This window comes from Falco biarmicus, chromosome 6 (assembly GCF_023638135.1).
Source record: "Falco biarmicus isolate bFalBia1 chromosome 6, bFalBia1.pri, whole genome shotgun sequence".
Taxonomy (NCBI): Eukaryota; Metazoa; Chordata; class Aves; order Falconiformes; family Falconidae; genus Falco; species Falco biarmicus.
In genome coordinates, this window is record NC_079293.1 from 80,087,232 (window position 1) to 80,103,562 (window position 16,331).

General features: G+C 45.5%; 1 protein-coding gene across 1 annotated transcript; it reads left to right on the forward strand.

The window, feature by feature from the left end:
- The first annotated feature begins 436 nt into the window (after positions 1–436).
- CCSAP (centriole, cilia and spindle associated protein) lies at positions 437–15,513 on the forward strand. Its single transcript, XM_056343353.1, has 3 exons — positions 437–855; positions 9,322–9,605; positions 11,481–15,513. Exons 1-3 carry the CDS (start codon positions 555–557, stop codon positions 11,652–11,654), a joined length of 759 nt encoding a protein of 252 aa, XP_056199328.1. The 5' UTR covers positions 437–554; the 3' UTR covers positions 11,655–15,513.
- Positions 15,514–16,331: the final 818 nt, after the last annotated feature.

The following is a 16,331-nucleotide window of genomic DNA, read 5'->3' on the forward strand; positions in this document are numbered from 1 at the left end:
TGGATTAGGCGAATCCTGTTCCGGCGTTCACCGGAGACGGGTTTTCAAAGCAGATTAATGCAAAACAGAGAGATGTCCTTGTTGTCGCATTGTCGCAGGCACCTTTGCCTCCCTCCCGCAGGCCCCCCGCGGCTGCCCGTCCCTTGTGCCCTGCAGAAACAGCGTTTAGCTCAGGCCTGCCCGGCGCTGCGCAGCAAGGCCACAGCCGCCGCACACGCAGCCGCTCTGACGCGCCGCGGGCGGCCGCAGCCCCCAGCACCCGCGGCCGCCCCCGGGCGGGACCCCGCCTCAGGGGTTGCCGAGGTGCCCCCGCTCCGCTGCCGTCACCCCCCGCCGCTGGGCGGCGCTGTGGCCGCTGGGGGCGGCGGACCCCCCCCCCCCGCTCCGGCACCCGCCGTGACGCCGGCCGGGGGGTGGCGGTTGGGGAGGGGGCGGGGCCGGGCGCCGCTGTTTGGATTTAAACGTTGCAGCGGGAGGGAGCGGGCTCGGCCGGCGGCTCCCGGCTCCCGGTTCCCGGCCGCGGCTTCGCCCGGCTGCCGCCTCCCGGCCCCGCCATGGTGGTGCCGGCGCGGCGGGTGAAGACGGAGTACATGAAGCGCTTCAAGGAGCCCAAGTGGGAGTCGTGCGGCGCCTGCTACCTGGAGCTGCTCCGCTACCGCCTCAGCCGCCGCCTCCTGGAGCAGGCGCACCGGCCCTGGCTGTGGGACGGCTGGGAGCAGGACAGCGGCAGCGGCGGCGGCAGCACCGCCGGGTCCCCCTCGCCGCCGGGCGCCGGCAGCCCCGCGGCCGCGCAGGAGGAAGAGGAGGAGGCGGCGGCGACGCCAGCGCCGAGCGAGGCGGGCCGGGCGAGCCCCGGTAGGGAGCGGGGGTGGCGGCGGCGGTGTGGGGGGGGTGGCGGCGGCGGTGTGGGGGTGGATGAGCTCGGGGGCGCCGCTGCGGCGGGGGCCGTGCGGGCCCTGCCCCTCCGCTGCCGGGCTGTCAAAGATGGCTCCGCCCGGGGCCTGCGGGGTGGCGGTGCGGGGGCGCCCGGCTCGCCTGCTCTCGGGGCGCGGGGGCCCGACGCGGCCCAGCCCGGGCGGTACCTCAGGGAGCGGGTGGCGCTGAGGAAAGGGCCTCACCGAGGGCAGGGTGCCGGGCTCCCCCCGTCCCGCAGCCGCCCAGCGGGGTGTGCCGGCTCGGCGGTGACACCGCTCCCCGCTCGGCCGGCGGAGCCGCAGCTGCCGCATCGGAGGCGTCTCTTGAAGAGCCAAGTGGTGGGAACTCTCATCCTGAGTCACAGCCACTTATGTAAACTGTTGCCATGGGAGTGGAGCATCTCTGCGGTTATATAAGCAGGTTCTCCCGCAAAAGCAGTGGCAAGTTGGACGCTGTGCCAGTGACTGGTGCTTGGTGCGGTGGCTTTCCTGCATCTGCGCATGTAATCTGTCTCAGCCAAACGCTTGGTTCTTAACCCAGACCTGAGGTTTGGTCTTGGGGTTGCAGCTGAGTGCAGGCAGCTGTAGGCCTAAGGAGGTGCAGAGCTGATGGTATTTTGCTCTTTTCTAGCTTGTCTTGCCCTTTGATGTCTCAAAAATTGACTATGCAGAGCAAGTAGACCACTGTCAAGCTTCCCAAGTTAGTATCTTTTTATCCCATAGGATACAGTTTCTTACCTATAATGCAAGAAGACGTCATCTGGCAGCCATTGATAGGTGTTTTGCAAAGTATTTTGGATCAGCTGTAAATGTTGTACAGTAGCAGGGAAAATCCTCGGCAATTGTTCAGCTAAGCCTTGTGCTGCCTGTTGGGTTTTTTGTTGTGTGGTATTTTTTTTCAGCTAGATGTGCCTGTTTGGAGTGGGGAGACTAATATGATTCTATGTCCCTTGGGGCTTGAGCTTACCAGAATGATCTGTATTCTGATATTCAAGGCTAAACTGCATTCACTGTCCTTAAGAATACCAGTTATACAAAAGCTTTAGCTACGCTGTTATCTCAGAGCCCTGGTGTTTCAGAGCATGCTGGTGATGCAGGGCTTTGCGGTGAGCTGTAGCCCTCATGGCTGGGTGGGCCTGTGGTACCCAGCCCCCATATGGGGGGATACACAGCTGCTAGCTGCCAGGGTAATGTACTCCACTTCTCCAAAGCTGTGCAGTGATGGAAGCACTCCAGTTAGCCAGTATGTAACAAAGTATTAGTGGGTCTAATCTTGCTTTCCTCCCGCAGGCCTTGAGGAAGTTAAACTGCGGAGTATGTGTGGAAGAAGTAAGTATGTAGCATCTCAGAAGCCCTAAGGGTTTGCAAAAGAGCAGGGAATGATTGCGTGGGAAAAGGTGATTTGTTCTGATGGGCAAGTCTAAAGGCTTGGCTTCTAGTGAGGGGAGGGTGGAAGCTGTTGAAGCTGCTCTGGGGACTTTGCATTCCCACCTTTTCTGATGCAGTTTGAACACATGCCAGTCTTGGGCAGTTGCGGTAGGGACCAGAATTTCATTCTTCTGCTCATTGAGCCAGTGGATAGAGCAGGTATTCTCCTATGATCTAGATGGGACTGGCAGTTGCCAAGGCTAGAGACTGCTGGCCAGGGCACTCTGCTCGGTCCTTCACCTGCTCCCTGCTGCTCCTTCTGACTCCTTTCGGGGAAGAGATCTGGCTGGAGTTGCTTGGTAGCCTGATTCTGGTTGTGTTAGCTTTGGCAGTGGGTGAAAGCTGGGTAGCTGTGGATGTGCCGCTTATGTGGGCACTCTGTGGTCAGTGATGGTGTGTGTGACTCTGCGGTGCGTGCGTAGTTGTGTCCTCATTACTCTATCAGTGGCAAAGGGACTGTGGAGCAACAGCAGCCTGCCAAGCCATAGGGTTTTGGGCAATTGTGCCCCTGTAGCTGATGCAACTTTGCCATGGCTGCTGTAAGGGAATGCCTAATGTTCTGTTGGGTCCTTGCTATTTTACACTTAGAATGGGAAAAAAATGGTACCTAACTGTTTCTTTGCCAAGTGGCTTAGGATGAATGTTTGAAGTTCTGCAAGTGTTTAAGAGCTTTGCTAAGCCCTTAGCAAAAGGACTGAGAACAATTCTGCTTAGGCAGCTGGATTTAGTGGAGAAGTGTGTTGTATTAGTGTACATGCTAATACATAAGCAAGTGACTCATTCAGTACTGGACAATTTTGAAGATGTATTTTTCTTTTTTCTGGCTGATTAAAACATGTGGAGGAGATAACATAGAAACTATTGCTCTGAATCTTCCATTATTTGGCTGCTTTTTTTTCCTCTGGAAGAACTTAATTACACTGAAGCGCTCTGTGGGTAGCTGTGTGTGTTCATGTTGATGATATCTTTTGTCTTCTGAATCTTGACATCCACCCACATGCTGCAGCATCCTGGTTGTTACCTGGCTACTGCTGCTTCCCTCTGTTCTGTGGGGAGCCTGTTTTCTGGCTGAGTGGTATTGACAGTGCTTGTGGCCAAGTGTGTTTGGCCAAGCACTAGTGTTGCCTAGTATCTGAGGTAAAGACCATTTGTGACGGTGTGTGTGGCCACAGTTGCTGCTTTCCCTCAGTAAGACGAGCCTCTGTGTGTTTGTAAAGCAGTTTGTAAATGCTTCTGGTGTGTGTACAGAAAGCTGATGTATGCAGCTTGACTTTAAGGCTTAGTGGTATTGATCTAAGGCACTACCGACATGAATACCTGAGAGAGCACATAGGACAAACGTGTTTTGTCACTGTATCTCATGCCCAGGCTATAGCTGAGCGATACCAAGGTGTGCTTGGTGCAACTTTGGGTTAATTCCTTCTGGCCCTTCACTTGCAGCAGCTGTTTGTGGGACTGTTCTGTAGACCATGCCCAGGCACAGATGTGCTTTAAGCATAATCCAACAACATCTTGACCTAAATCAACTGGTTGAGTTGACACATCCTCAAAACTGTCAACAGAACCCAGTGGGCTGGTAAGTGAAAGACAGGAGCTCTTGGCAGCAGCACTGCTGTCAGACCTGTTGCTTGTGAAATGATACTGCTGCACACACACGGGGAATAAAGCCATCTTTCAATCCTTACTGCCATTTTGCCTTCAGCATTTTTGTGCAGAGGTCTTAAGTGATGGCAGTGACAAGCTTCTATCAAAGCAGTTGCCACACAGTAGTTGGAAAGTGACTGATCTGGATTAGTGCAACTCAGCAGAAGATCCAATTTCAAACTTGTTCCCTGATCTTGTCAGCCATCCTGTTGCAGGCGTATTTGCTGGGAAGGAGTAGCTTGTGATGGGGGAAGGCAACAGTGTTGGTTTAGGGGGTGATGGTACTGTGATTCAAAGATAGGTCAATTACTTTTTTTTGGTTGGAAATGAGCTTTGCTATTAAGCCTGAATTTCTTTCATTCTTTCTGAACTCTGCTGCAGATGAAGCTTCTGTGAATCTAATCAACTGAGCTGCTGTGTTGCTGGTAGCTCTGATACTGCCTCATACAAGATCTGTCTCAAAGCAATGACGTTGCAGTCTATTGCAGCTATAGTAACTATTTTCTACCCAGCCGTAGCCTGTTCATACCCACAAGTGAGCATATGCTGCCTTCAAGAGGCCTTGGAGACCTGCCCTGTTTGCAGAGGTGTTTGTACTAAAGCAGGAAACTGAGTTCTGCCCGTGGCAGTTCAAGCACGAAGTGCTTCTCCTGACCCTGAGGCAATGCTGTAAGAAGCAAACATCTCTATAGAGAGAGAATGCTCGACCCCTGGTACCTGTGGGGCCTAATCAGAAGGTTTTTGGTACTTGGAGTAAGTCTTTGAAATGGGAGTCCTAGCTGCCCCATCGAGCATGAAGTCCCGTGGGAGGGTGAGAAGCTCCACTTGAGCTTTTCCTGCTTGAGCCCAGGAGGGGAGGTGTTACGCAAGCTGGGCAATGCAGCAGGGTTTAAGTGACTTGCTTCTGGGCAGGAGCTTTCAACAGCCATACTGGGTGGGCCTGGCAGCCTTGTTCTGCCTGCTAAGCACTTAATCCCCTCCTGTCCAGTGTGCTCTGCTTAGCATCCATGATGCAGTTTTAAATATTCCTAGCTTTTCCCCTCTCCTGTCTAATCCCTGTAATGCTGCGGCCAGTCAGTTCTGAGTTTCCTGTGTCCGCTGGAGCTGGAAGGTGTTGCGGGTGGTTGGGCTCCCTGAGCCCTTGGGTCTACCTCCTTCCCTGCTATCAACTGCTGCTTTTCTACCTTCCTGTGGAAAGGGATGCTTAACAAAAAGGCTTGGATATAAACTCTAGTTTTAAACAAAAGTCTTAAATAACTGCTAAAGATACCTGCTTTGTGCTTTCACCAACAGAGTTCTGTATAAATGCCTTGTAGGAGTGAATTCACTGAAATACCTGCTCTAATAGTAGGTGCTATAGTATGCTCTGGCATACAGCATTCACCGCAAGACTGTGCGCAGGACTCTGTGTGCCATTTACCCATATGCTTTTATTGCTATTTTGGGACAAGCTGGCTCAATCATTTCTACACCAGCTGGAACTAATCCTAGTGAACAGCATCCCCAGGCACGGCTGTTGCCTTGAAGTAGTATTATCTTGAAGCTAGAGTATCCATGCAATTGCAGAGTCCCTACTTTACTGTATTTTTAAGTCTCTAAATGTCTCCTCTGCTGCTCATGAACTCTGTGGTGCTCCGTTCTGTTGTAGAGAAGGAAGAGGACATTTTCCCTTGAATGGAGGATGGAACAGCTTCCTAAAATAAAAGCACTCCTGTTTCAGAACTGACAGCAGTATGTCCTACTTCAGTGTTTTATTTTCTCAAAACAGTGCATCCTTCTGATAATGGACCTAGCCCTGTCCCTTTTGAGGAGCGGGCTGTGTAGAGAGATGTGTGGATAATATTTCGTAAGAGAATAGCTCTGTGCTGCCTGTTGCAACTGTGATGAATGAGCTGCTTTGTTAGAGGTGAAGCTGTGTGTCCCAGAGCCCAGGACGCTATGCAAAGCAGGTCTTTTACCATGTTGACATCACTGCTGCTTGCTTTTTATCCAGCCTTGGCTGTAATGACTGAAACTATGTGCACCCAATATTTAGATATGTGAAATTCTTTGGGCCATTTTTTCTCACTCTGTCACTCCTTTGGCCTTGACTGCTTTTCTTGGTTGTTTTGTGGGGGCAGACACTCAGCTGAATTCTTAACAAATACAGCTTCAAATCCTTTTAACACTGCTGGCTAGTCTTAACCAAATACTCAGCTGTACTGCGTTTTCATCCGTAGATGAATGCTGCACCTGCACAGCTTGGAAGTGTGTATAGGTTAGCTTGAACCAGGGCCACTGTGCTGGTTGGCAGCAAGCAGAAGACGTGCTGGCAAGACTAATGGCTAGCAGGAGAGCGCATGAGGCTCGCCTTATGGGAATGCTGGGGCATGTGGCAAGCCTTCGTGTCTTTACAAGCACAAAGTGAGTGTAAGAGTAAATGGGTCCTTAACCAGTGTGCCAGGCAGGTAACTTCCATTTCATCAGAGCTGGATGGATGCAGAAGCGAAATTAAAGCAGTGTCAGATTGGGCATGTACTTGCTTGACTAGTTAAATCATAGCAATTAGCGAGAATGATTGCTATTTTGTCACAGGGTTTGCAAGCCCTTCTGCTTTTAATGAAGCCACTTAGGCAAAATTTGTGCTAGTTGTCTGTGGTCAACCTCTCAATATGTAAGCAAGCCTTAAACTAGGTGAACTGCACCGGCGGAGGAATTCCCTCTGTATGTGCCAGGTATGCTGGTGGTGGCTGGAAGTGCTGAGACTCGGAACAGAGGTAGCTTGCAGGTGGTCCCTACCACAATCAGAAATAGATGGTGTGGCAGAAAACTTGCAAGTTCGGTGTGTTTGTCGCAGAGTTTGAACTGTATCACTGTTTGTCTAGCAGAAAGCAGCACCTAATGTTCAAAGGTGGACACTTGAAGGGAATCGCTTATTAGTGGACTGTTACGCTGTTAGCTTAATGAAAGGCTTTAGTTGCCTTTACATAAAAGGCACGGCTGGCCTTAAAGAGGATTCGGATCACGATGTCTGCTTGTGCCCACAATGCTTGGGGGCCATGTTCAATGTCTAACCTCAACTTGTGCAGACTACTGTAGAAGATTTGCAGGATGGAGAACTAAACCAGGGTTCTGAGTATTTACTTTTTCCCAAAGTAATATTTCACTAATGTACTGAAAGCAATGTATTTGATTACTGTCATAGAATCATTTAGGTTAGAAAGGACCTTTAAGATCATGAAGTCCAATCGTTAACCTAGCACTGCCAAGTCCACCACGAAACCATGACCGTAAGTACCATGTCTGTTTTTCAAATACTTTCAGGGCTGGGGACTCGACCACTTCCCTGTGCAGCCTGTTCCAATGCTTGATAACCTTCTTGGTGAAGAAATTTTTTCCAATATCCAATCTAAACCTCCCCTGGTGCAACTTGAGGCCATTTTCTCTTGTTCTATCACTTCTTGGGAGAAGAGACTGACTCCCACCTGCCTACAACCTCCTTTCACATAGTTGTAGAGAACCATAAGGTTCCCCCTGAGTCTTTTTCCTCTCCAGACTAAACACCTCCGGTTCCCTCAGTTGCTCCTCCTAGGACTTGTTCTCTAGACCCTTCCCCAGCTCTGTTGCCTGTCTCTGGACACACTCCAGTATCTCTATCCTCTTGTGGTGAGGGGTTCAAATCTGAACATGGGATTTGAGGTGCAGCCTCACCAGTGCCCAGCACAGGGGGACAATCACTGCCCTGGTCCTGCTGGCCACACTGTTTCTGATACAAGCCAGGATGCTGTTGGCCTTCTTGGCTAGCACGCTGGCTCATATTCATCTGGCTGTTGACCAGCACCCCCAGGTCCTTTCCCACCAGGCAGCTTTCCAGCCACTCTTCCCCAAGCCTGTAGGGTTGCATGGGGCTGTTGTGACCCAAGTGCAGGACCTGGCACTTCTTGTTGAACCTCATACAGTTGGCCTTGGCCCACTGCTCCAGCCTGCCCAGATCCCTCTGCAGAGCTTTCCTGCCTTCAAGCAGACCAGCTCCGCCCCCCCCCAACTTGGTGTTGTCTGCAAACTTACTGAGGGTGCACTTGATCTCCCTGTCCAGATCATTGATAAATATATTAGTTTAGTATTAACAGTTCAAGACCTCTTGTTACCAGTTAGTAATACTTTACAGGTCTCAAGGGTGGAAAAAAAAAATCTTTGGCTGTTCTTTTCCAGTCAGTAATTGTTATCCATGGGCATTTACTTGACTATATTTAATCACAGAATCATATTTAATGATGTTATAAAACAGACTTGTTCAAAACCACTTATATCCTTATGGTAAGGCATGACTTTCTTACCAGCCTTTTAGATTAATGAAGTATTGCAGTGCTATACCAGATACTGGCTTTCCTCATCTCAAGTCTAACACCCAAATTTTTGTGTATAAGTAGCAGTATATGCTTCAGGGAACCTCAAGAACTGCTGACTGTGAGGCACCACAGAGGAAAACTAGTTTCTCCATACCTCTGTAATGCAAGAAGATTAGATCTTAAGAAACAGTTGTTTGTGTTTTTATTACTTAATGTCTCATACTGCTGATTCAGCCATCAGTGTTGATCTACATCTGCAAATTAACAATGATACAGGCTTTAAATTCTTCCTCCCAAACCTTATTTTACAAACCCAATGCCTAGGGGACAAATGCTGGACCCTTGTTATGGAAGGTTTAAAAAGCGCGTGTGGAGGAAATAAGGCTCAGAGAGCACTGCCTGTAGAGTGTGGTACTTTACAGAACAGACAGCAAGGGCAATGCCTGTCGCTTTGTATGTCTTTGCTTCATGCTCCCCGCTCCTCCATAAACAGAAAACCATAGTCGAGATGTATGTGTAATCAGGGAGCTTGAAAATGAATCACCTTTTTTTTTCAGTGGAAGCTTATAACATGAGTGATTTAATATTGCACATAGTCTTATCAGGCTTCATCACTGGCTGGCTGGCAGCATTTCCAAGGCATTCGGCAGTCCATCTGTTTGCTGTCTGAAAGATGGAAGGATGAAATAGTGAAGATGGAAGATCGCTGGGAACAGTCTTTAAAATGCTGCCTGAAGCCATTTGTTTTCTGTAGCCTCACTAGCAAAAGGCATGTTTAAGTATGTGAAAGCTGATGTACAGAGGGATGGGCTTGAAATATTGTAGTCACTAGAGAAAGAATGAAGGCATTTAAGCAGGGTATATATCTGTTGCTAAGGAATAATGACTTCTTCCATTTCTAAAAAAGGCACAGCTTCAGTGATGTATTAAGAGAAGCCGTGCAAATCAGATGTTAATATGTTATCATTGGGAGCTTAAAGCATAACTTGATTATTTCCTTTCTTTAGAGAAAGGAAGAGAAGATCAAGAAAAGCAGCAGAAGGAAGAGCAAGAAAAAACTGTAGAACACACTTCTGTAAAGGAAGCAGACAAAACCAGCCGTACAGGACGCCGTCCAAGCCAAAGTGCCTTGTCCAGTCGTAATGATCGAAGATCAGCCAAAAGTCCTCAAAAGACAGATGCACCAAAGCAGAATAAACATCCATTTGCCCTGTATGGGTGGGGTGAAAGACAGACAGATACTGGTAGCCAGAAAACTCACAATGTCTGTGCTTCTGCTTCAGCAAATGATGTAAGTAAAAGTTTCAACAACAAAAAGTTGTTTTGTTAAAGGGTGGCGACTACTTAGTGCTTGGGTAAGACATATATCTCATACCTAGGTAAAACTTCTCAGGGATGCTTTTGAGTGCATGAAGATTCCAGCAATAAATTTTTTAAAAAAATAAAATATGTAGTAATAAACCTGAAGAGGTTTGATATGTCCAAATCAAATAGCTCTTAACTGTTAATTGGTTTTGAAACGTCCCATGTTTGACTAATCCTTGCAAGTTCTGATTAAAACTTGGCTATCTTGTTTCTGGCTGTTATAAATGTATTTTTGCATTCTGAACCTCACGAAAACAAGAGAAAAGCAGCAGGCAGTTAGCACCAGGCACCCCACAGCAGACATGTATATAAACACTGGGGTAGCACTTGTGCTGTGGAAGAGTGACTTTTGCTGGGGTGCTTCTGAGGAATAGGAGCCTTACTGAGAAGGTACAAATGCTCTACTGCTAGAATGTCTGTCGGGCAGCCTGTTCCAGTGGGCTGCCAGCAGGGAACTTTTTGCTGAGAGTGGAATGGGCTGTCAGATAGCTGATTGATTGCAGGGTTGATGTAAATACCAGCAAAATAGCACAAATAAAATTTATACGGTCATGGACAGCACTAGGATTCCGCTGTAGCGGGGTCTGTTTTCTGGCTTAGCAAGAAACACTAAGGTTGGAGTCTTATAGTAGATCAGTTTCTTTTTCTGTAATGCTCATGGCCTGGTAAAATGTAATCATTAATTCTATCCCTGCTAGTGTCTTGTCTTTATCTTGCTACGAATTTAGAGTCTGAATTTATGACCCGAGATACCAGAGGACTAAGGTGGGTGGTGTTCTTGATGTATAAGGTAGAGCTGACTTCCAGTGGGCTGCTTTGGAAGGAGTTTGAAGCACAGTCTTTTACTTCCTGACAGGTCAACCTTTGAGGGAAACGTGGAACTTGGGCCTTGCAGCTCTTGAAAGAAGCTGCCCTTCCTGATAGTGGACACTGTTAATGGGTTGATAAGCTTTGGTCAGCGGAGGAAATAGTTGACTGGTGCCTTATGTTGAAGCTTAACAGAGGCTGATGCCTGTCTTGAGCAGAGATATTTATGCTTTCTAAGACTTCTACGTTTCTTATTCTAGAAACAGTTACAGAACCCCTAAGATCAGGTCTTGAGCTGGAGTGAATGGCCAGGATGCTTCTGAAACCCTTTCCAATTACGTGGTGGTTTGTCACCAAGGATGTCTCTTTAATTGGGAACTGACTACTTAATGCCCGGCTAGGTCACTTTTCTTAAATGTTTGAAAAGTGTTACTTTCCCCTAATTGAGATGGGAGACAGTTTTAAATCTGGAGACAGAAGCAAGCAAACATAGAAGCTGGCTCTTAAGACTAAGTTTGGGGAAAATATGATAATTTATTAACATAAAAATGCGGGTGTGCCTGCAGCATATTGTCAAGATGAAGTTCTTCAGTCTCTAGGGATTTGCCTTACTATTATGGCGCTGTTTTTTAAGGTATGCTTGGGCATACTGAGGATGTTTAAGAATTTAAAAATGGTAGAAATAAGAGAATTGAGACTTTTAGAATATGTCACAGTAGGATTGAGAAACATTCCAGATTTTTGCAGTTGTTTAATAGTGTGAAGTGGGAATGATAATGCAGAATAGAAATTGAGGCATTTTTATATATAAAAAAACCGCTGTGCTTTTCTTGTTAGTGGTACAAGTTAAAGAAGAAAATATAATCTTGCCAGCAAACCCCACTTCTTCAGGATGGGGACTGGGACAAATACAAAGTGATCCTTAGTTTTCCTGAAGGGGGTGTGTGTGTCCCTAGGCTGTTTTGCTGCTGTAATACTAACTCTGGTCTTTTAGATTCATGAATCTGCTCTACGAGCAAAGAACAGGAGACAAGTGGAGAAAAGGAAGCTTTCTCAGAGGCGAGTACGATCAGCAGAAGCAGAGACAGCCTGGCAAATAAAGCCCTCCCCACCAGATAACCCGTGGATGACAGAATATATGAGATGCTACTCAGCGAGAGCTCTGTGAATTTGCATTCCCTTAGGCATCTTCAAAAGAAGTTACGCATATCAGGACACTGGTGCAAGGAACCAAACTACTTATGCAAGGTTTTTATAGGGAGTTTCCAGCTGTTAAAATATTTGTTACAATGTTTTTATCTTGGCTACCTACCTCACAGTGGGGTGTATCGTTGGAGCCATAACATTTGAAGAGGCTTTCAGATATAGCTACCCAAACTTTTAAAACAATTCCCCTTTTGGGAATTTTTCTAATACTTCAGTTGACTTGTTGTGGGGGTGGGAGGGGGGAGACCTTAGCATACAGGGAGTCAAAGCAAACACCTTTTAAAATCTTGGTTACAACTAATCTGTTGTCCCTTATTTTAAAAGTCCAAGTCACAGGGAGGTGGTCTTGGGGAAAGACTTTAAAGGTGTGATGGAGGTGCCTTTGCATTTATAGTACTATCTGACTTAATATACTTTTTTGGTAGAAGTATTAAGTCAGGCAGCAGGAAAGCCAGTGGCTCTGGTAAGCAGCACTAATAAATGTAGATGCTTTAGGCAGGCAAATACCAAGTATTGTCTGTATATAGAAATTTTCAAAAAAACCCCTTTGTTCAATTAGTGAATCTGCCAATGCTAACTTTTATTGTTATTTCTAAGGTCGTTAGAGTAAACTACTAATTTTCAGGGCAAGGAGCAGCTACAGGATTGTTTTGTTGTTGCTGTGCCTGTTGTACCAAATAACTGATGTAGACAATCATTAGCTGATAGCTGCTGCTCAATAAGCAGTTGCTTGTTCTACCAGTATCAAGTTGTACCACTGTATTAAGCTTGTGGTCACACTTACTCCACACTTAATCATGTAGATGCATTTATTGAAGGAGAGGGCTGGCTCCTATCTAGTGAAGGCTATTTTTAACACAAGAATTATCTGCTCTGCTCAGTGGGGGTCAGAGTGCAATAAGCATTCCATTTGGTGGTACTGTACAAGTATACTGTTAAAAGGTTTTAAACTTAAATCACGTTGATGAAACTTGTAGAGAAGTTCTGAGAAGCTTTCTGCCTCTCAAAATTCATGCAGAACTCCTCACTATAGAGGGGTGAGGGCTAGGGGAAGGAGAGTTGTACCTTTTAGTAAATAAGAACATATAATGGAGTTTGAGCACTCTTGCTTTGTAGGTCCTACTTCTATATAGTAAGGCATTGTGATACCCTCAGTGTTTGGTTGTCTTTTTCCCTTAAGCTGCTGTAAATTTTTGTTTTTCAGTTTGATAACTAAGCTTTAGGCAGATTATTGCTGTAGTTGTGAGCTTCAAAGTTTTGTTCAGATGTTGTGTGTTAGTGACATATGTTGGTTATCTCATTTTAATTGTTTCGAAGCTTGTGTTTTACAGACTGGACACCTTCTCACAGGAAGCACACTTGCACTTCTGCAGCAGAAACCTGCACCAGTCTTAGCTTCATTCCACAATTCCAGTGTGTTAGCAGGACTCTAGAATTACTACAGCAACACAGCTATGTGCTTAGTGGAAAGTTTGGTTTGTGTTATTGAAGGAAAGTAATTGTGCATAGGGACCAAGCCCTGCTGCCTCCTAGTGTTCATTACATCGGTAAAGGTTTCATTACTCTCAGTTCTAGTCTTGCTAAGATCTCCTGGAATCTGTGAAATTATAATGTTTTTTACCTGTTGTCTTAAGCATAAGGCTATAAAAATACAGGCAACTCCTGCTGAGGCTACCTACTAGGGATCTTAGAGCTCTTAAGTCTGGGAATGCAAAATAGCATTTGTTTTATGCACAGCAAAATTAATGTAGTCCAACTTAAGACAACCCACAGGCTAGAACTTCCTAAAACTTCAGAACAGTGCCCAAAACTGAGGCAAACTATTCCAAAGGATGCCTTTAATTCCGTATGAGATTCTCTTAATTTCCTTTTGTGTTTTCCTCTTTAAATAGCTGCTGTAAATATGCTTAAGTTGCATCTGATGCTGTCTCGATTCAGAAATCTAAACTAGCTTTGAGCAACACTATCAAAGCACTAATTCAGTAGCGTTTAACAGCCTTATCCACCAAGAATTCTGCCTGTCCCTGTTGCCCACAAGCTTCGTAGGCTTCATGTAAATACAGCAGATGGACGGTGCTCTCAGTACATTTTTGTCAGTTTCCTTGATTGTATAGGGCAGGGCTCATCTTGCCATGCTTTCAAAGACAGCTCCTACAGTTCTCTTCCCACTGAGAAGGGAAAAGCCAAGATGACTATATGCCTGCCTTAAGCACCCATTTTTGGGTAAGATGGATCTCCTGTTAGATGTTGGACTTTCCAATAATTATAGAAGGCTTAAATGTCTCCTGCCTTGGATACAGGGTACCAAACTTAAAATGTCTCAAACAGGCTTGTTCAGGTGTTCTGCTGAGCAGGAGAATCTTTGACAGCATCAGGGCTGCTGTGTACTGAGGAAATGATCCAGTTCTTATGCGTGTCTGGTCAAGAGCTGTTCCCCACCAAGACAGCAGTGACACCAATCGGGTCATGTGAGTCACTGTCATGCTTTTTCAAAGAGTCTGTAGCTAAAAATAATGCTGGGTGCTATGTTGGTACCATCTTGCTTTAAGTAATATAATGCCTGAAGTGAGGGGTAAATTATTCTGTGAATCAGGTAGCCTTCCTGCATTTGGGCAATGACGAAAAATAAAAGGCTAGTAGGTTTGCTTAGACTGTGAAACAGTATAGTTCTGGTCACTGCAAGTTGTATATGCAAAATATTTGGCATCTGCAGGCTGAAGTCTGGAAAAATGTTATTTTAGTGTTTTGATGTTAACAAACAAAAAGCCAAATTACTTGGAAAGCAGAACTTTTCAAGTGTAAAAGCTTTAACTATATTTCATAGATTCTTACAGGAGGTGGCTGTTTTGCATCAAACTGGACTCACTAAAAACCAGAAAACGTAGTGAATGTCACCCTATCAATTAAGGAAGTTCTGAAATTTGTCTTGCATGGACTCTTGAATTCAGCTAAGTGATGAACACTTCTCACTCCTGTTTTAGAAGTAAAACTTTGTAAGAACACAGTAAATACTCAGTTGTCCAAAGTCTTCATTAAAATAGTTGTTTATTCCTTTTTGTTTCTCAAAGTACTTAGGTAAGTGAAACAAGACTTCTACAATGTGTAATGCTGCAATTTATAGTGTTGTGAAGACTAGTGTTTACAATGTAGAAATGCGTAAGAATGTTTCTGTAAAATACAGTAGCATGCCTGTTCAGTCACTGCTGTCAAATCTCTGCAACTATAAATTACAGAATTTTCCACTGGAAGCTGAGATAGTCAAAGCGATAGCTAAACTTAAAAGCCAAACTTAACAAAACTGAGGGGCAGACCTGAATTTTTGGTAAGAATTTTATCCAGGTAGCAAATGCACGTTTTAATAAATTTTTTTAACTTCTAGGGAAGTATATCTGATCTTTTTTTTTAATGGCTTAATGCAGTGCCACTGAACTATAAAGGCCTCTCTTATTATTGTTTTTTTTTTTTACTGTGATAGGGACCAAAAGCTAGCAACAAGGGCCTTGTGTGTGGTAACCTGGATGTTCCAGTTTATTTTCCAGCTCACTTAGTGCACTCAGCAGCAAAGCCATATGTGGAACCTGACTCAACACCTTGGCAGTAGCCCCTGTAAAATCAGGGGTACAGGTGAATGGAAAGCTGCCTCAGCTACTGTTAGCACTGAATTCACTTTAAAAACAATAGGGAAATATCATCTAAGCTTGAAGCAATATGTGTTTTTTAAAGTTTTTAAACAGCATTTGTTTTTAATGCTTCTATATTGTCTATATTTACTAGTGTAGTGTCAACTTGTATATGTGAATAAAATAAGTGACACAAAGTGCCTTGACTGCTTGTACTGGGTTTTTTCCATTACCAGATGCTTTAGTCTCTGCATGCCAACTGTGGCTTCTGCTTGTCCCATGTATTCTCTCCTGGAAAGTAAGTGACAGGCTTCTGTAATGATGGGTGTTGGCTAAAGGCTTAGATTACAGTTACAGGTCTATCTGAGAGCTGAGCTTGTCTATGTTCCTCCTGTAACTCTGCCACAGATTCTCAATACCCTTTCCTAGTCTGACTGGCTTTTTCTGTCACTGAGGGTGGGGAAAAAAACTGAATCTAAAATAGCTGCCTGAACTGCTATGCATGGTGAAGCCTTTGGGAATCTAAATTCAGAGCTTTGGAAAAAAAAAAGGTAACATGGGGAGGAGGGGAAAGGAAGCTGCATCACTTAGCAAAGGTTAAGCTATTTGTACCATTGTACTTGTTCTACTAAAGGATGGTTAAACTGAAGTGCTACAGTAAATGAGACCTGTGTTTTTACTCCTGTGGATTTACAATGTATTTCTTGAGAATTTTATAGCATTAATTGTTCAGCAAGTAATCAGTTTTTATAGTGTGTGTTTTTAAGGATTTATGGGAGCTATGTATTTTTGAGCCATAAGGTGCCTAACTGAATACAAAGACCAGATGAAATGGGTCAACTGTAAATTCAATCTGTATTGCCTAATAGTCAGGAAAATCACCTTTTTTGCTTTAGCTTTTTTAAAGCACAGACTTCTGAGGCCACATTCTCCAAGACACCTAGACGGATCCATCTCATCCCTAGTCAGCAGCACAGAAAGACACAAGGAAGCAGGTGCAGCTCTGCAGCCATAGGAGA